At 50.7% G+C, this 18,799-nt stretch overlaps 6 protein-coding genes across 6 annotated transcripts; 3 read left to right on the top strand and 3 right to left on the bottom strand.

The window, feature by feature from the left end:
• Positions 1-95: 95 nt before the first annotated feature.
• On the bottom strand, positions 96-2,263 carry MIND_00735600 (AAA family protein; the record flags this gene model as incomplete). The annotated part of the gene is made up of 5 exons (XM_037364057.1): positions 96-189; positions 236-462; positions 512-843; positions 887-2,171; positions 2,216-2,263. The coding sequence occupies 5 exons, from the start codon at positions 2,261-2,263 to the stop codon at positions 96-98; spliced, it is 1,986 nt and encodes a 661-aa protein (XP_037219701.1).
• Positions 2,264-2,367: 104 nt separating this feature from the next.
• On the top strand, positions 2,368-3,643 carry MIND_00735500 (Clavaminate synthase-like protein; the record flags this gene model as incomplete). The annotated part of the gene is made up of 8 exons (XM_037364056.1): positions 2,368-2,512; positions 2,558-2,651; positions 2,699-2,802; positions 2,849-2,998; positions 3,046-3,075; positions 3,124-3,159; positions 3,208-3,291; positions 3,342-3,643. 8 exons carry the CDS (start codon positions 2,368-2,370, stop codon positions 3,641-3,643), a joined length of 945 nt encoding a protein of 314 aa, XP_037219700.1.
• A 65-nt stretch (positions 3,644-3,708) lies between these two features.
• MIND_00735400 (uncharacterized protein) lies at positions 3,709-6,109 on the top strand (the record flags this gene model as incomplete). The annotated part of the gene is made up of 7 exons (XM_037364055.1): positions 3,709-3,789; positions 3,839-4,038; positions 4,083-4,353; positions 4,403-4,654; positions 4,707-4,880; positions 4,929-4,999; positions 5,050-6,109. 7 exons carry the CDS (start codon positions 3,709-3,711, stop codon positions 6,107-6,109), a joined length of 2,109 nt encoding a protein of 702 aa, XP_037219699.1.
• A 202-nt stretch (positions 6,110-6,311) lies between these two features.
• Positions 6,312-11,786, bottom strand: MIND_00735300 (RFX-type winged-helix domain-containing protein; the record flags this gene model as incomplete). Its single annotated transcript, XM_037364054.1, has 24 exons — positions 6,312-6,777; positions 6,824-6,879; positions 6,931-7,307; positions 7,357-7,534; positions 7,589-8,298; positions 8,342-8,535; positions 8,587-8,939; positions 8,995-9,293; positions 9,459-9,651; positions 9,703-10,107; positions 10,155-10,172; positions 10,219-10,281; positions 10,327-10,367; positions 10,414-10,426; positions 10,483-10,583; positions 10,635-10,768; positions 10,814-10,919; positions 10,963-10,980; positions 11,027-11,148; positions 11,200-11,218; positions 11,271-11,298; positions 11,348-11,405; positions 11,453-11,571; positions 11,622-11,786. The coding sequence occupies 24 exons, from the start codon at positions 11,784-11,786 to the stop codon at positions 6,312-6,314; spliced, it is 4,236 nt and encodes a 1,411-aa protein (XP_037219698.1).
• Positions 11,787-11,917: 131 nt separating this feature from the next.
• MIND_00735200 (uncharacterized protein) lies at positions 11,918-12,590 on the bottom strand (the record flags this gene model as incomplete). Its single annotated transcript, XM_037364053.1, has 6 exons — positions 11,918-12,037; positions 12,086-12,119; positions 12,175-12,219; positions 12,268-12,332; positions 12,385-12,475; positions 12,532-12,590. 6 exons carry the CDS (start codon positions 12,588-12,590, stop codon positions 11,918-11,920), a joined length of 414 nt encoding a protein of 137 aa, XP_037219697.1.
• Positions 12,591-12,830: 240 nt separating this feature from the next.
• MIND_00735100 (Acetoacetyl-CoA synthetase) lies at positions 12,831-15,456 on the top strand (the record flags this gene model as incomplete). The annotated part of the gene is made up of 11 exons (XM_037364052.1): positions 12,831-13,152; positions 13,209-13,449; positions 13,514-13,836; positions 13,884-13,893; positions 13,949-14,053; positions 14,106-14,274; positions 14,323-14,461; positions 14,512-14,793; positions 14,842-14,926; positions 14,989-15,226; positions 15,283-15,456. The coding sequence occupies 11 exons, from the start codon at positions 12,831-12,833 to the stop codon at positions 15,454-15,456; spliced, it is 2,088 nt and encodes a 695-aa protein (XP_037219696.1).
• Positions 15,457-18,799: the final 3,343 nt, after the last annotated feature.

Raw genomic sequence — 18,799 nt, 5'->3', positions numbered from 1 at the left:
GATTTAGCGTCTTCAGAAGAGAGCTGTTACACGTGCGGGCTTTGATCAAAGACTACTAATAACGGTTACATGCAAAAGCTGCCGAACCACCTCCTCTACTTCCACCTGTCTTTCATAACGTCTGCGAGTTCGCGTTCCCCGTCGACCCTGTTGGTTCTCACCTTCCAGAATATCCTCTGCCGCAACAATCTGTCGCAACCACGGCAAATATTCAGTGTGGGCTTCAGACTCTGACCTTTCAATCACTCCGATTCCCAGAGTTCGATGCTCCCTCATCTTGTCAATCAGTCTCGCATATTCTGAACCCACACGAGCCCGTCCATGCTGCCCATGTCTAGTGACAGCTGCGACAATCCTCTGGTCCAGGTCATACAGCCCAAACACGTTTTGGTCTGCATCTGTAACAATGGGGTGGCCAATCTCATCATCTCCACTGGCCAACCATTGACTTTCCGCAAAAATCTGGTGTCCGTTAGTGTCGTAGGTAAAAAAGCAAATATATCACACCAACAGCAGGTTTGCCGTTACGTGTCAAGCATGAATCCATGAAGGAGAGCGTGTCGGCGTACCGAACATCTCTCTTGGTTGCCGAAGTCCAATCAAGCAAAAGGTCGGAAGTATCGTCATTGGCAACAGATGTCTCGTGGCCCAGATGAAGATGTTGGATCGAACGACGTAGATCGAGCGTGTTGCTGTACAGGTCACGCAAACGGTCTTGCTCGATAACATAGCCAGCTGAGCAACACAAGGCTTGCAAATATGTTCCCGCTTCCTCCGGTGGACACGGTGCGAAATTGAGTGTAGTTTGAAGGGGCAGTTCGTCAACTGGTACAAGCGAAATATCTGCACAGCATCAGCGCCGTCAACTTCCATTACCCTCACATACCATTGCAGGTGAGGATGATTGGTCGTTTGCAGTCCTTTATGAGTCTGATGACAGCTGGCCAGAAGTTTGCATCATCACGATAAAGAATATCTACTTCTTCGAGCAAGATAAGAGACTGTCGCGCTCCAGCGTCTTGTTGAGGGATAATGAAGCCAAAGTCAGTTTCTTGCTCGCCCTTCTTGCGTCCCGTTCTTCGCACAAGATGGTTCTTGCCTACTTCACCAATCAGAGCTTCCAAGCTCGCACCATTCCGCTTTCCGATACCCGGATGCACTTCGAAAACTTCCCAGTCAAGTTCTTCAGCACACGCGTAAACAGCCGCAGTCTTCCCGCTGCCGGATGGTCCATGAAGTAATATAGTGTTGGTTAAATTCTTGTCGAATGGTCCATGTTCTGGCAAAGTACCATCCCCTGGCTCAAACTCGTCATCGTCCTTGCCTCCGTCGTATGTCTCTGGCTCAGAATAGTCACTAGCATCGCTGACTATCCATTCGAATTCGTCCAAAGATTGTCGTTGCCGCTTTCGAGGGCGTGTAACGCTTCGTTTGATTTGTGGCCGCTTGATTCCCCTGGAAGACTCTTCATGCGGAACATCAAAGCGGACTTCGAGAGCTTGCAGCCAATCCCTCAGATATGCTGCATTCTCTTCGTTACCCAGAATATCAGCTGCGCGTCGCGGGTGCCAACGATCTGACCAGAGATGTTCTGGAGGAGGCGAAGATTCTATAGTCGCATCAACAAGGGAGGCTATGGCGGGATGCCGTTGTTTGTGTTCTTGCGAAATGGCTTCAAGGCAGTTTCGTCGCTCTTCTGACGACGAAAGAATGCGAGGAGAATGTACAACTCCGTGGCGGGCGTCGGAGATACCTTTAGACCACTGAGAGTTTTCGGGAAGTGTTGACGCGTCACTGCTGGGAAGCCGGGATGGGAACGGCGAGGCTGAGAAGGTGGTCTGTAGGCCACGGACGTGTTGGTTTTCTCCAGTCGGAAAGGTAGGGGAGAGAATCGGGGTTATAGAGGGAGCAGAAGAGGTGGATTCGTCCTCGACAATGATGCCTTTGGGTGGTCGATTGAAGATGGAATATGTTTGCTTCACTGGCACCTTTTCCAACTGAGCAACACGGGCAGGACGTGCAGGAGATTCAAGTGTAAGATCTATTATTGGGGTAGGCAACACCGGTGAAGGTGGCAATGTGGGTTTCGTGGCGGGTATGTCGATGACCTCATTGAGTGCTGGGTCAACGCCTTTCGGTGGAACTTTCTTGAAATGGTCGAATATCGTTTTCTGCACGGCTCAGAGCAAGTCGGATAGCGAACGCACACACACACCTGCTTTACCCCCGTCGTTGCAGCACCTGCTTTCCGCTTTCCACCCATCGTGAATCTGACGCGTCGTCAACGTTTGAGAAACGCGAGTGACAGAGCAGCACGTGATGTGTCACATTCTTCTGCGTGCGCACATGTACAACCAAACGACAACGATGGGTGAACGTGCCTGCATTCTGGAACAACTTTCCTCGGAGTATCACGATTTCAATGGCTCGGGTTATCTAGTCTTGAATGAGCCCCCGACTCCTATCCAATTTTCTCGTCTCGTCCACATCTCCCGGCCAGTGCTCATCATGGGTGTGGCAGGGGGCAGCCATAATGGAAGACCCTGACCATCCATAGGTGTGGACATGATAGCTTCACGATCTTGGACCGACGAATACCTCTCGGAAGCTCTGGGCAATAACACGATTTCTGTTGCAGTTACGCCAGATGGGTTGGCAGCTTTTCATTCCTGCGAGTCAACTCTCAAAGCGATTCTAGTCGCGCGGATGCCGTGACGTTAGGACCTGACGGACAATCGTATTTTGTCGAACCTGCCGTAGAGCAGATGTCAATGTCCGACTTTCTATCCAAACTGGCCAAGGGTGAGTGAGTGCGATGATCCCCGTGCCGTCGCGTTGAACTTGACAGACGACCAGCACTCTGACGTATACTATCTACAATCGCAGAACGGCAACGTCTATTCCAGCGCATTTTTCGACGGCACTGACAACAAGTCGGAATTCGACGCATTAAGGGAGGACATTCCAAGTGAAATCGATTGGTGTAGTGAGGCTCTGGGTATGACCTTTATTTTCGCATGAGGCATTCAACTCAACTCGAGTCAGGGAGAAACCCTGATGCTGTGAACCTGTGGAGTCGGTCAACATCAACTTTCCCCAATCGCAATTAATCTCGTTGCGTAGTTGGCAGCAGGAGAAGCTCAACGAGTCTACACAGCGGTAATCAACCCTGCGGTTCCTTGTTCGCTATCTGACTCTCAACTTCAGATCCATACGAGAACATTTACCATGTTGTGCGGGGGGCGAAGCATTTCATCTTGTTGCCGCCCACGGAGGGCTGGTGTTTGCAAGGTATAAACGTCAAATGACCCTTTGAACTCGCCGTTAACTCTGACGGTCAGAACGACTCTACCCACATGCCAGGTGGACGCGTTCGCATCCAAATGAACCATTAAATGTTGTTCCTTCACAAAACACGCCTCCTGTCCGTTGGGCATCTGTTTCTCCACAACAATTACCGGAATTCACGCACCCTATCCACATAACGGTGAACGCAGGAGAGACTCTGTATCTACCTCCAGGCTGGTGGCACTATGTGCTTCAGGACGATGCAACGATAGCGCTCAATTATTGGTATGACATGGAAATGCAAGGGCTAGGCTTTACCATCTTAAACTTTCTTCGTGGGGAAGCAGAGTCGTAGAGCTACTTCGATTTAGATAAATGCTTGCAGATAAAGTGTGACTGTTGTGACTCACACTTTCACCCATGTCGACAAAGCCCGAGAAAAAATCCAAGAGGCGCAAAACGGAGGAGGAGGAGAACGGCGAGCCTACGATGGAGGCCAAAGTAATCGACGCGACTCGTGAAGCGCCAATAACTAACACAGCTCACACAGTCGCCAAAAAAAGCCAAGAAGGAAAAGGACGAAATGGAAATCGACGTTCCGTTGGAGGATCTCTCACCAATTGCGCATCCTTTGGCTCAGAAGAAACTGCTCAAGAAGGTGCACAAAACTATCAAGAAAGCGTCCAAAGCTCGCCAGATTAAACGCGGAGTGAAGGAAGTTGTGAAAGGCATTCGGAAAGGCGAAAAAGGGTGCGTATGAAGGTCTAGCCACGACATATTGCTCATTGCTTCAGCCTGCTTATCCTTGCGGCGGATATCAACCCCATTGACATTATTTCGCATCTCCCCATACTCAGCGAGGAGGCCCAGATACCGTATATATTCGTGCCTTCAAAGGAGGAGCTGGGGAACGCTAGTTCAACAAAACGACCAACAAGTTGTGTGATGGTTTGTCCAGACCAGAAGAAAAAGGCCAAGGCCAAGGACGGTGATGAGAAGGATGAAGACTACAGAGAGTTGTACGACGAGGTGCGACAGGAAGTAGAAGCATTGGATACCAAGATTGTATTTTGAGAACGATCACTACACACTTTTTGGCTCCTGCCATAACCAGACCCCGTTTGCGACAGCTTTTGCTACTCTTCCGTTCCTTCCTTCTTACTTCGCCATGGCACCTAAAGCCAAAAAGTCGCCCGCCGCAGACGTAGAACCCAAGGGTACTGCTCCCCCTTCCACTAATGGGACCACCACGCCTGCCGAAAAAAATGACACGTCGGACGCACCAACCGGCAGACCGGACAAGAAAGTCTTCGATGCTGAACAAGACAAGCTCAAGGCCGACATTGACGCTCTCCAGGCCAAGCTGGCGAGTTGATATTCTGCTCTTGTCCACCTCACCCAGCTCATGACTACCTCAGAGTGCTGTCCGCGACAAGATTGGTCTCGCTACCAAGTCAGGCCCTGGAAATGACCGCAGAAAAGCGCTACTGGCCGAACTCGACTCCATACGCGGGCAACAGTCGGAAACAAAAGTGTCCAGAAACAAGATTCACGAGAACCTCAAGTCCATGAACGAGAGTATCGCCAAAAAGGTATGCCTCCTCTGTGGGCCTGGTGTATCTTATTCATCCCTTCTCTAGGTCAAGGACTTGCAGGCGGCCAAGTCCAAGACTCCATTTAAAACGGTAGCTGAAGTCGACGCCCACATCAAGTATGCCGAGTCCATGTCCTCCATAATGTCCTCATCCATTTTCTCCACAGACAACTCGAACGACAAGTTGAATCTGGCACCATGAAACTCGTTGAAGAAAAACGCGCTCTGCAAGAGATCAATACCCAGAAACGCAACCGTCGCACTGTCGAGAACTTCCAAGCGGAGCAGGAGGCGATTGACCGTGACCGCGCTGCCGTTGACGAGCTGAGAAAACAACTCGAAGACCCTGTCGCTAGAGCCGCATCTGAGCGTTTCGACGCAATTAAAGCTGAACTCGATGTGCTCAAGAAGGAGGGTGACGAGGCGTATAACAGTCGCTCGAAATTATTTGAAGAGCGAGACAAAATCCAGAATGATCTCAACACGCTTTACAACGAGAAACGGGAGGCTTCGCAGCGTTTCCGGGACCTAAACGATCGCTACTGGGCCAAAGTCAACGAAGATCGTGCGCGACGGGCTGAACGACTGCGGGCACAACGAGCGGCTGAAGAATTGCAGAAGAAACAAGAGCGGGCTGCTCGTATTCGAGAGGAGGCAGAAAGCCCTGCTTACCAAGCTCAAATCGAAGATTGCCAGACACTCATTGACTATTTCTCTGGCAAGACAACCGGAACTGTGTCACTCAACAGTGCGCCATTGACCACCAAAGCCGACGTTGCAGGTGTGCCCAAACTGGATATCCGCCAAGTCGAGGCTGCTCCGGATGGTGTGGTTGTGCGAAAGAAGAAGGGCGAGGACGATGAGGCGTACTTTGTTGGTGGAAAGGGGAAAGGCAAAGGCAAGAAGTCGACCCCCAAGACAACAGACGCGGAACCTACCGGCCAGCTCAATGTCCCATTCGCTACCCTATCGGCCCTTCTTGCCCTTTCAATCCCGCCTCCTCTTGCTCACGGAGAGGTCCCTCGTGTTATCGAAGACCTCAAAACTAAGAAGGAGTGGTTTGAAGCCAACCAGGCTCGTGTTACCTCGGAGAACATTGCCAAAGCAGAGGCTGAGATTCAAGCATTGAATGCAGCTGCGAAGGAGTCGAAGGGCGACGAGAATGGAGTTGTCGGGAATGGCAAGGAACCCTCACCATCTCCTGCACCTGAAGTTGTGGCCGAGTAGCGATAGCTTACATATAATCCGGACGGAATATATTTTATTCAGCACAATCCACAACGGGAGATAATTTTGTAAGTACACTATTAGGGAGCGTGGGAACCGAAAGAGGAGAGGAGAGAAATACTCGAGAAATACAGAGGATATCAATAGATAGACAAGGTAACACACAAGACAGTTCACAGCGAGGGAGAAAACACTTGTACTACTATGCGCCCTGTTGCTCCGTCTTCACGGGCTCAGGGTCACCACCCACAGACTCGCCTTCGTTGTTTGACGGGGCGGTTGACATGCCCAAGTCTTGGGTGAAGCTGCCAACATCAAAGCCGTTGCTTTGGCCAGAAAAGTCCCCAAACGAAAGGGAGGACTGGTGAGGCAACGAATCATCTTGAGGGGCGGAAGTATCCATATAAGAGAGAGACCCATAAGCATCCGAATTAAAGGCGGAGGCGCTGGGGTCGGGGAAGGGCTCGTTCTGTAAAGCAGCGAGCATGCTTGATGTCGTTGGCGTGTGTGCCATCATTTGTGGGCGCACATCTAGACCATTGAAGTTCTCCTGGCCTGGCATCGGCGACAATGAGAAGAACTGTTGCTGCATGACGGGCTCGACAGAAGCAGCAACCGAGTTGGTCGACAACGCAACGCTTCTTAGGACGTTAACGGCGATCCAATCGCTGTCAAGGTAGTTAGCCAAAGTAGATTGCGGGGAGATCGACATACTCTAAAAACAGCTTCATGATCTGGAATGCCCCGAAGGCCGGGTCGCTGCGGATCGTCTGAGGTAGAAACAAATGAGTTGCGAGTTGAAGAATCGCAGCTTGACGCACCAAGTCCCTCATAACTTGACTTGTAACATATCCCCAGCGAATTAGAACGCTTCGAGAACTCATAGTGCTGCGTTCCTCGGTGGCTGTGTGGCTGGCACGACTACTCCCCATTAGTCTTTCGCAACACTTGTCTGCCCAAGTCATGACCTCTCGGACAGGCTCTGTGCTCTTCGAAAGACTGTCCATCATACCTACAAACTCGACCTCCAACAACTGAACCAAATCTTCGTGTCGGCAGTTGCAAACTAATGCAGACTGGTTCCGCACGGACTCAAAGTCGACCTTTTGCCACGACCGCCGCATCTCAGCCAATTGTTTCTGGTTGGTGAGCACGGTGTTGAGGGCCTGGGTGACTTGGTAAATATCGAGGAAACGTACTGAAGATCATGAGCAATCACGAGACATGTCCGATGAACAGAAACTCACAAACAAGATGGCCAAAACGAGCACCAAGCTCGACTTTCGGCTCCACAAAGGTGTTCCCATAACTCTCAAGCGCCACGAGGAGTATCTTCTCCATCTTGTTTGCCAACTGGCGCAAGCTGGTGAGCGAAGCTGGCGTGATCGGCGTGAGCATTTGAGACCGCAAGATCTCCAGGATTTCCTGTTGAAAATATCAAGGCTTTGATTCGATGCTCAGAAAAGAAAATCCACGGACATCATAAACAATTGCATCCGCCTTCGCCATCAAACCAGCAATAGCAGGAGCATGGACGACCTCTCGATGACTGCCTCCAAGACTTGACCAAAATGTGCGCAGATGCATTTCGAATTGGTCGAAGCGGAAGGAGCGAACGCTTTCCAGAAGGGAGTCAAGGTGGTCTTGGAACCAACCCCAGACCTCACGGGCCGCGATTGAATGTGGAGATGTCGAATTGACGCCAACAGCCTCATCAATGGAAGGGAAATGGGCGAACTGCCGTACAGAAGTGGGAGTTTGATACGGGACAGAGGTCGAAGATGGCGAATGAGATTGCATACCACCTAACGCGCCTTCTTGTGTGGGTTGCCTCCGGATTGATGCTTGATGAGGGAAGGAGTTTGGCGGGCGTTGAGCTGCTTGTTGGGCCAGCAAGGTCGCTGCCGTTGGAGTCTTGTCACTGAGATCCTGAGAGAAGATCGGGCCGCCTTTTACATCAGCCCCGAGCGTGAGCGAGTTCCGCTTAGACCCAACAGCGGAATTAACACCTTCAGAGTCCTCATCATCATCTTCATCCGAGCGGTCTTCGCCCCGATTTGCTCCCTCTGATTGTCCATTGGCTTGACGGGCTGCATTCACCGAGTTTTGAGCAGCGTTATTGTTAGACTTGTGGATGTAGTCCTGGAGCCATTCAGCCTCTGCGGACGTGGCGGGTCGAATACCGCAATCTGTCCATCATAAGCAAGAGTTGATTCATGATGAGGGACATACAATGGTATTTGCTGTTCCCTCTCACTCCCAATCTTCGAGTCTTGATAGTGGGAAAGCACAGCCGAATCGCTTTTCCCAGCGTCGCAGTGTTGATATGCGGGATCCCATACTGGTCACAGACCCGGCGGTAGGAGAAATATAGACCCTGTCGAGGAACGTTTCCGTCCGGATAAGGCGCGTAATTCGCCGTAAGCCTGAAACAGGTCAGATCCGAGGCACGACAGCGTAAAAAAAGGAACTTTTACCAGGCCTGAACAAAGATCTGTTTCGCCCGATCAGATGCGCTGGTTGTAGTGGCGGCGCGAACATTAGCAGCGAGCTTCTCCAGGGCATGGTCAGGACTGAGAGTCATGCGGCCAAATGCACCCGTCGCGTGGATTGCCTCTTGATTAGGAGCAATTTGGTGTGGAGCAGCAGCGTACATATGGTGGTATTCAGGGTTTGCCAAATACATCGACAAATCGTCGGTCTCGCTTGAAGAGGAGTGGACAGAGTCGGTGTCACGGGGGTAAGGAGAAGCGGCGACACGGGCCCGGATGTGACTGGGGCGGAGATGGTTTTTGAGAGCGGGGTTGGAGACGTTGTGGTTGGGTGGTGACTAATAAAAAGGATATGGGAAAATGGCAAGAGAAGCAGAAATTGCAGCCACATACGTGATCAGTATATCCCAGACCCACTCGGTACAAATCCTCTGGGGTGGGCCCCATTCCCTGCTGCATGCGAAGGCCGCTGGACGACTGAGGGCGAGAGTTGGATGAATGGGTTGACGATGAGCTCACGGAGTTGGAGCGGGAGTGGGAAGGGAGGAAATCGAGGGGCATGTTTTGCTGAAGAGCCATCATGTTGGTTTGGAACGAGTGTTGGAGAGCTCCGTGGCCAGCACAGAAAAATAATCGAGTTTGGTAAGATAGTTGACGACGGGGAGGACCAGCACGAAGTAGACAAGCGTACACTGGTCGATACTTATGGGCGATGATAGATGTGGTTGCGGTGGAAACAACGACGGACGTGGGTACTTCTTATATCAGCAACTATCCCTTGACGGAAAAAAATGCCCTAAATAGCTCCGCCAACTCCTCTTTCCGGCCAACTCGACGTGCTAGTCCCGCCCATTCACCGATAGTTAGTGACTTTAACCCATACGCCGTCTGCCGCTTCTTCAGCTCTTTCCCCTTCCCCGGCAAATTCTTTGGTGGGATCGGGTACCAGCCGTCGATTCCCTTGAGAGTGGGTCTATCGAATGTTAGATATTCTAGTTGAAATTCAGGGGTGTTGGTTTTATTGGCTTCTTCGAGAGTGGGGATGTAATACTACACAATACGATCAGGTTCAATGTCAACAGTATTCCCTTTCCGCCTTACCTGAGCGTAGCCGATTGGGCTCCAGAGCTGAGCAAGGCGTGAAGGTGCTGCTGGATTTGAATGCCAAGTTTCGTTCAACTGGCATTTCCAGGTTTCCCTATATTCATCACGCAGGCATTGCGCTGTCTTGTTACCACTGCCGCGATGATGTCCATGTTTGCGGTCTTTCGTTAAGCGTGGCGGCTTTACTCCTGTGATGTTATACGCGAATGCTCGGAAGGCGGGCACATAGGGATTGGGAACGACAGAAGGCGCGACAGACACAACCGCGTAATTGTCGAGGATGATATTTTTCTCTTTCGGAATGGCAGCAAAATCTTGGAGGAGAACTTTGAATAGGTCTGTTTTCAGGTTTGTGCGCGAGTCCTCGATGATATCCAAGTCGCCAGCCTCCAAAAAGAAGAACTTGGATCATGTCAGCAAGTCATCAGTCGCGGGAGGCAGGGTCATACATGATCCACGTTCATATGCTTGAAACGTTTAGACCAAGGCGCATCACTGAAGAGAAGAGCTTACTCCGTACAAGTGGCCTAAGATCGTGTCTTGGAATCTCAATGCAAGCTCCACGTAACGGACATACTGCTGGGAGTAAACACTCTAGTCATCGCGATTGCCACAACTCACGCATTCAGGAAAATAATTGCCTGGAGAAGGCGGAACATGGCCTGTCTGCCATTAATTTAGACAACGGACAGATCAACAGATTCGCACCTGATAACCAAACCTAAGTATGGGCATAAGATAAAACGGCACGGTTTCAGAGGGAGAGCATCAGCTTACCTGCATACCCCGAGCCCGAAATCCCTTAAGCTGGACCTCAAGCCAATCAAATTGAAGGTTGCCTGCGTCATCGCGTTCCTTGAACAAGCAACCACCAACCGCTTTGAAACCGATCAGTGCGCGGCCGTGAGGCTATCCACGAGCAAAAATACCTTTGTTCGAATCGTAGAAGTACATGGTGTTCAGACTGATGACCGCAAGCGAGTCGGGAATAACTTCCACCGCGTAATATGCACCACGTTGGAAGATTTGGAGATGGGGGAAGGGTATAAAGGCTTTCCAAATCCTCAGAGACGGTCAGGATTCATAGACGTGGATCCAAAAGACATACGAGGCAAATTCGTTGGTTATGCTATTCGGTCCTGGGATCATAATATTCTGAGAGTAGATTAGGCAGACAGCCCGCAGATTGCAAATGAGCCTACATGCGCTATGGACTGTTAACGCGCCACGCAATCCAGAGAAATAGACACTGCTTACGCCAGACATCATTATTACCTAAAGAATGAAGTCAAAAATGCAGAGAGCACCCAATGAAGCGTACCAAGACTTGGCACCACCGGAATGCCGCGGCTGGTGAAAATATTCTGCATCTTGGCTGCCATGCCACGGTTCAACTCGTAAATTTCGGCAGGCGTTCTTGGCAACTTGCGGTCGTTGTCGTGTCTAGGTGGAGCCCGTCAGTCAACCGATGCTTTGCAAGCACGCAGCTGGCACCTCGCATTGTCTCCAGTCCCTGGTTCAATTATTCTTCAGCTGATCCACGAAATCTAAAGAATTGGACGCACAGATGACAAAATCGATCTCAGAAGCCCACTACTTGCAACCGGTTGAGTGTTCAGATCATGACGGAGATGTAAAGCACCTTCTTCTCCAGAAAGTCGAGTGTGAAGTTGGTGAATCGTAGTGGTGAATCGCATTCCCTATTCACGAAACATAAGTGCCCAAACGCAACAAACAGCAGACCTACGCGAAAGGTTGCCCCCAGTACCCTGCAATATTTTCCTTCTTTTTACCTTTCTTTCGATGGCACGCCGTTGATTCCGCTGTTTTAGGACGGTATGAAGGGTCTGGGTGCATGTCGGTGATCTACAATGGGCCTTAGGTTGAATGGGTCGTCTTCATAGAGTCATATGCACATGTAGAAACCGTCCATGAAGTTTGCGGGGTTCTGTCATCAAGTTAGTTGGAAACCCAACGAACGCGCCCATTAAAAACTTTCTCGTGAGACTGAGAGGGATTTGTTGGGGGGCAGCATTCACATCGAGAGTAACCAGAGAGAGGAGAAGGATCGCCCATTGCATGACGGTGGTGTTGAACGAACGTGCATCAAGTTTACCTAAGCCCGATAAGATTGTGGGGCCAATACAATCATTTGTGATACGTAAGCTACAAAACACAAAAAAGAAATAACTACACGGAGGGTATAAGTAGGCTATGGCGGCCCATCTTGAGTGGTGGGAGATGACTGAGGAGAGTGCAGGCCGAGTAAATAAGCTTCATTGTCCCCCGCGTTTAGAACTGCTCGAATCGACTCAACCGCCAAGGTGATCACCTAGAGAAATCAGTCTTGTATCCAGACTCAAAAATGGCACCACCGTACTCGGCTATAGCCTCCTTCATTCAAAGTGGACCGACTGCGAAGTCGAATCAGCTTATCGTAACATTTACGTGGTAAACCGAGCAACGAACCTCTTGGCAATGGCATTGTGGATGGCATCGGTGCTGTACCGGCGTCTAGAGATGTGTGAGACATGTGGAAGACTGGTTGGGACTGCTATTCACAGTATGCTTTCCAGTTGGGGCCTTGTCCGCGGAACAATGAAGAGGTGTTCACCCGACAGATATCTCTGTCAAACATCTCAGTTGCTATACCAGAAGGTAAGTGGCAACACAACGCACCTCCAAGCCAGTATAAGCAGCAGTATATGCTAGTATCCTCTCGTCGATTTGTGGTCTTGTTGATTCATGGTCAGCGTCGATGCCATTTTCCCTACACAGGTTTTTTTTTCAGCCCAGATAGTCTAATTGCACATCCAAGAAGCCTACGTTGCATGTAGGTGGGCGCGAGCTTCTGCAGAGTGTGGGGAAAGGAGACGTTCCATCATGGTGGAGTGAAAGAGAGTGTGTAGACGCCTCTATTCCGGGTGGCAGTCTTTTAAGCACGTTCGTCGTAATTCGTGACTCGGCGGAAAACAGCGGAAAAGTAAGCTGAGTGACAAGGAGGTCACGGCACCGCGTCTTGTGTGTATCAACCCCAGAGAAGATTTTGACCACCTATTATATCCGCCGCTCTCATTGGCTCTGACCCCGCAAAACAATTGCCTTCTTCTGACAACTCTCTCACCATGGCAGCCCATAAGCTCGAAGCCCTTTATCTTCCTCCTGAATCAACCTCTTTATCGCGATTCAAAGACCAAGTGAATGCAACGCATGGTCTTTCCCTTTCCAACTACCACGATCTGTACCGGTGGTCAACTGAAAACATCGCCGAATTCTGGTCGGATGTATGGGACTTTACTAATATCATCGGCCAGAAGGGCTCCCACGTTATAGACCAAGAAGCAGCAATTGCCCACAATCCACTTTGGTTCAAGAGCGCTGGGATCAATTTCGCCGAAAATATGTTGAGTTGTCGATCAACTGAGAAAGTCGCTCTCATCCAAGCCAGTCTGTCGTCCTTCAAGTCTTGTTTGTCTGTCCTCGTCTGAGTTCTCTGTCTATAGCTGAGCCCACGCCGCTCCATCCCACCCCTGAATTCCGCCGATGCACCTATGCCGAGTTGTACGAGCTTGTTGCTGAGCTTGTGTCTTCCCTCTTAGCCAATGATATTAAACCCGGTGACCGCATCGCCGCCTATAGTTCCAATTCTATCGAGACTGTAGCCCTTTGTCTTGCTACGACCGCAATCGGTGCTATCTGGGTCAGCGCGGCAGCGGACTTTGCTCCCGCCGGTGTGGTAGAAAGGTCATTTGCCAAGCATTTTTCGCCTTCTACTCCCAGCCTCTTCTCTAAATATCTTCCTGTTTAGATTCGAGCAAGTCCAGCCGAGGATAATCTTCGCCGTCAGCGCGGTCGCCTACAACGGCAAGCTTCATGACCATATTCCAAAGGTCAAGAGCCTTCTTGCTGAACTTTCTGCCAAGTCGGTTCCTTCCCCAAAGGTGGTAATCATGAACTCTTTGCCATATGCGCAAGACAAATCTGCGTGGCAAGAGGGCTGGATAGGCTACCCAGACTTCATTCGGCAAGGCAAAGCAGAGCGACGTGGACTTACGGTCTCCGGGGAAATTCTTTGGCACCGTACCTCGTTCAACTGGCCACTGTGGATTCTTTTCTCCTCCGGGTCAACAGGTTCGTCCAAATTCCGAAAATGTTTACTGATAGTCAAATTTAACTAGGCCGGCCTAAGTAAGCAAGAATCAGCTAAACGCCGTTCAGTAGTCTGGAAGCGTCTATCTTTTAGGGCGATCGTCCATCGTGCTGGCGGTATGCTTCTGCAGTCCAAAAAAGAGCTAGCGCTTTGCGCCGATCTACAGCCCAGCGATATTTTCTTCTACTACACAACAACGTGCGTGTTCGGTCGTTTGCGGCATCTATAACGGCGTTGACGAGACTGAAAGCGGCTGGATGATGTGGAACTTTCTGTTAGGTGGCTTGGCTGTGGGTTGCACCCTGGTTCTCTATGACGGTAGTCCGCTCCGAGATCCCGCCTTGTTGTGGAGACTGACCGACGAGCTGGGAATCACCATTTTTGGCACCAGTGCGAAATACATCGAGCATCTGGCTTCTGTTTGTCGTCCCAGGTTTCTGGTAGCATCTATCTGAAATCCTTGGCAGAAAGGGTACAAACCGTGCGAACACCACGATCTGAAGACTCTCCGCCATATATATTCCACTGGCAGTCCACTATCGGCCGCCTTATTCGACTATGTTTATCAAGACATCAGTGCGAACGTACTATTGGGCTCCATTACTGGTAGAAGTTTATTTACCTTACGTTTCGACCGCAGCTCAAGCCGGCGCTAGGCGGAACGGATATATGCTCTCTCTTCGCGGGAATGTGTTCCGCTTTACCGGTCTATCGGGGAGAAATCCAATGTAGACTGTTAGGCATGGCGATTGAGAGCTACAGCGAAGACGGCAAGTGCAACCCACCGGATGTAGCGGGAGAGTTGGTGTGTCTAAAACCGTTCCCATGCATGCCTGCTGGTTTCTGGCCCTTGGAGGGTTTTTCAGACGACAAAGCCGTAGCTGCGGCAAAAGCACGCTATCATCAAGCTTACTTTGCTCAACTGGAGGGCGTATGGTGTAAGCCGGGCCTCAGGTGCATGGTCGTCGCTGACACTCCTTGAACAGACCACGGAGATCATATCGTCATAACAAGCTCGCGGCAAGGGAATGGGGGTGGAGTAGTCATGCTAGGTCGTTCAGACGGCGTATTGTGCGTGGGGGGGGGGGACTCCTCATATTTATATCGTCGATCTCCTGACCAATCTTGCGCAGAAATCCCGGGGGAGTCCGGTTCGGAACTGCCGAGCTTTACGACGTGATAGAAGCAGCTTTTGGGACGACCGGGAAAATCGTCGACTGCCTTGCTGTGGGTCAAACCATTAGTGACTCCGATGAGAGGGTTGTGCTGTTCGTGAAGCTCCCAGATGGTCAGGTGTTGGATCAGACACTAGAGAAGACTATTAAAGACGAGGTCCGTGCGAGGCGAAGCGCGCGACATGTTCCCGGAAAGGTTCGTGGCTGCTCCGGCTATTCTACTTTTACACGCGCTAAATGCCTGGCGTAAAGATTGTGCAAGTGGGAGATATACCCTACACCGTAAATGGCAAGAAGGTGGAGGTCATCGTGCGAAAAATAATCAATGGAGCATCCCCCTCCATCGTTAATCGTGCAACTCTCGCCAACGATTGCTTGGAGCTTTATGAACAGCTGGGAGTTCAGCTCCGGGCCGAATATCCATAAACAGTAGCTAAATCACTTGGCTAATCAGATTCCGTAAATTTTCTGTGTGACGCAGATTGTCACGCGCCGGCTGGAGTTGTTGCTAGCCAGCTCGCGGACTAGGGTTCGCCGACATGACAATTAATTGTCAGTGTGACGATTACATAACTAGGCGCTGGCCAGGTGGCCAGCACGAAACACCTTGCTTTATTAGTCATATTATGTATTGATTTTGTGTCATAATCAATTAATTAACGTGGCCGCGTCATATCAACCGGCCGAGATGCCGCTGTCGACCAGTCGACCTGTAGTCAGGAAACTTGCTTATGTGAGCGGCTTGCATCAGTATTCACTTCCCTTTATTTCCTCATTGCAGCGTTGTTCACACATCCACCAACTCCATGCCGCATCAACTGCGCCCCTTCGGCCCTCTGTTGCGCCGTGTCGCACAGCATGCGTCACTCCTTGCGTCGGCGTTCGCGGCGTCCTTCGCTGTTGACCGCTTCGTCATCCAGGACCCAAAGGTGGGTATTTTGTCTTGTTTGAGCCGTGGTTTGTCGCTGAAAAACGTTCAATAGGCTACCATCCACCGGGAGAAGAAAATCACTCACGAGGGCGGCTTCACCATGGTAGAGGAGGTGCGTCTTCATTCCCTTTTCTTTTTTCTTTTTTCTTTTTTCTCAATTACCTCTACTTAGACGCGCATCGTCTTGCACGGGTACGACGCTGCCACTGTGCAGTTCGTCGTGTCTCAAGTGCTGGCGCTCCCTCTGGGTCGCGCTGCAGGTGGTGGAGGTCAGGTTGAGGGCGCGGCAAGCCCTGGCAAATTGGGCAAGATTTGTTATTTGCCCAAGTTGCCATTTTCGCGCCCTGCGTCTTCTTCCAAGTATGATGCGCTTGTCGTTCAAGCCGTGCGTCGCCGTCGTCGTTCCTTCAAAAAAACCTAGAGATATGAGGCCATAATCAGTTGTCATCTTGAAATCCAACACCCCCTTGTCGTTTTGTTTGCCTACTCTTCAGTTATTTCCACCCTTCCAGTTTGGATTTCGGCGCTGATGCGCTGATTCGCTTTTCTCTCCGAATGATGCGCTTTGCCGTTTTTAGTGAGAGCTCGCGGCGTATTTCTGTAGGCTGCGAAGATGGTCAGTGAATTGGCTCTTCTTGCCGTAGGTGCCTTTCCTCACCTCTTTTGCCACTATCTCTAACTCGCTGCAGTTACTTCGCTGAGCGGGCATTGAGCGCAGGGGCGTCGCACTGTTAGTTGATCAGGAGCTTGTCGCCGTTTCCGGTAAGGAAAGAATGCTTGGCTTCCCGTTAACCTCATGTTAACCAGAGGCATGCTTCAAGTCGACACATGCAAGCCGTTCGAGGGTCCGCGAGGTTGCATTCGTCTGTCTGCGTCTGGTCTTTGTAGTCTGCCTTCGGTGATACTTCCTTTACTTGCGATAGTAACGGTACTCTCACCGAAGGCACTTGAAGAACTCAACGAGCCATCCGGGTTGCATGTCTGCATGACTGGTGTTGCTGTCGTTTGAGACGTAAGGTGTCTTCGTTGCATTCGACTGTTCTTATTTTTTTTTGAAAGCTGTGAAGGTCGTGGATGAATCTGGGAGGATAGGTGCGTTTGCTCACCTTTTTCCGGCATTCGAGTGACTTAATTGTTCCTGAAGGTTGCGAACGTCGTCAGTAAAACGGTTGTTGTTGCGGTAGGTGCGCTTGCCTTTTTCACCCTTATCTTCAACTCGGTCCAGCTACTTAGCTGAGTTGACGGCGGTGTGGGCGCAAAGTGTTGCACTGCCAGTTGGTCCAGAGGTCTTTGTGGTCTGCGTTTGGTGAGGCTTACTTTACTTGCGATAGTAACGGCACTCTCATCTTGGCACTTGAAGAGTTGAACGAGCGATCCGGGTTGCATGTCTGGATGACTGGTCTTAATGTTGTTTGGAAGGTAAGGTGTCTTCGTTGCATTCGACTGTTCTAATTTCCTTTTGAAAGCTCTGAAGGTCGTGGATGAATCTGGGGGGATAGGTGCGTTTGCTCACCTTCTTCCGGCATTCGAGTGACTTAATTGTTCCTGAAGGTTGCGAACGTCGTCAGTAAAACGGTTGTTGTTGCGGTAGGTGCGCTTGCCTTTTTCACCCTTATCTTCAACTCGGTCCAGCTACTTAGCTGAGTTGACGGCGGTGTGGGTGCAAAGTGTTGCACTGCCAGTTGGTCCAGAGGTCTTTGTGGTCTGCGTTTGGTGAGGCTTACTTTACTTGCGATAGTAACGGCACTCTCATCTTGGCACTTGAAGAGTTGAACGAGCGATCCGGGTTGCATGTCTGGACGACTGGTCTTAGTGTTGTTTGGAAGGTAAGGTGTCTTCGTTGCATTCGACTGTTCTTTTGAAAGCTGTGAAGGTGGTCGATGAATCTGATAGGTGCGTTTGCTCACCTGGTCGCGTGGTAGGTAGAACTTCTTCCGGTATTCGAGCGACTTGATTGTTTCTGGAGGTTGTGAACGTAGTCAGTTAATCGCTTGTTGTTGCGGTAGGTGCGCTTGCCTTTTAACCTCATCTTCAGGTTCAGCTTAGCTGCGCCCGGCGGTGTGGGCGCAAGGTGTTACACTGCTGGTTGAGAGCTCTTGGCCGTTTCAAGTAAGAAACGGCTACTTGGCTTATCGTGCTTCTGGTTAACTGGATGTTCCAAGTTGTCATTCAAGACGTTCACGACGTGCTACTTGTGCGTCGGAGCTTGCTATTTGCCTGTGGGTCTGGTCTTTGTGGTCTTTCGTTTGGCGAGACTTACTTCACTAGCGGTCGCAATAGCGCTTGCATATTGGCTTCAGCCCGATATCTGACCGAGCATTCCTGGTTGGAAACCTGCCCCAGTGCTCTCTATGTTGATAGTCTGGGCGGTAGGGCCTCTTGCTGGCATTCGAGCGTTCTGTTTTTCTTAAAGCTTGTGAAGCCAGTCAGCGAATCGGCCCTTGTTAGGTAGGTGCGACTCGCCTGTTTTGCCCTTGTCTTAACTCGGTGCAGTTACTCGCCTGAGCGTACGGCGGTGTGGGCGAGGGGGGGGCTGCCACTGCTCGTCGGCCATAAGCTCGTCGCTGTTTCTGGCAAGAATGGGCTACGTGGCTTCCCTGCCGGCCATGTGACAATACATTTAGTCTCAAGCTAGCTGATTGGTTCTTGGCCTTTTCTTGGCCTACCCGTCCTTGCCGACAGTGCCTTCAAACTGTTCAAGTCTCTGTTGCGGTTGCCTCAGATTTGATTTTGGGCGCTCCTGCCAAGCTCCTGCGATTGATCATAGTTCAAGTTGGTCTTCGCCTTTTGACATGTTGGCGGCGGAAACGGCGCCGAGCGAGATAAAGATTTATGTAT

This window comes from Mycena indigotica, assembly GCF_014461135.1.
Source record: "Mycena indigotica strain 171206Taipei chromosome Unknown Mind.scaff0006, whole genome shotgun sequence".
NCBI classification, from domain to species: domain Eukaryota; kingdom Fungi; phylum Basidiomycota; class Agaricomycetes; order Agaricales; family Mycenaceae; genus Mycena; species Mycena indigotica.
This window is presented reverse-complemented; position numbering and strand designations above follow the sequence as displayed.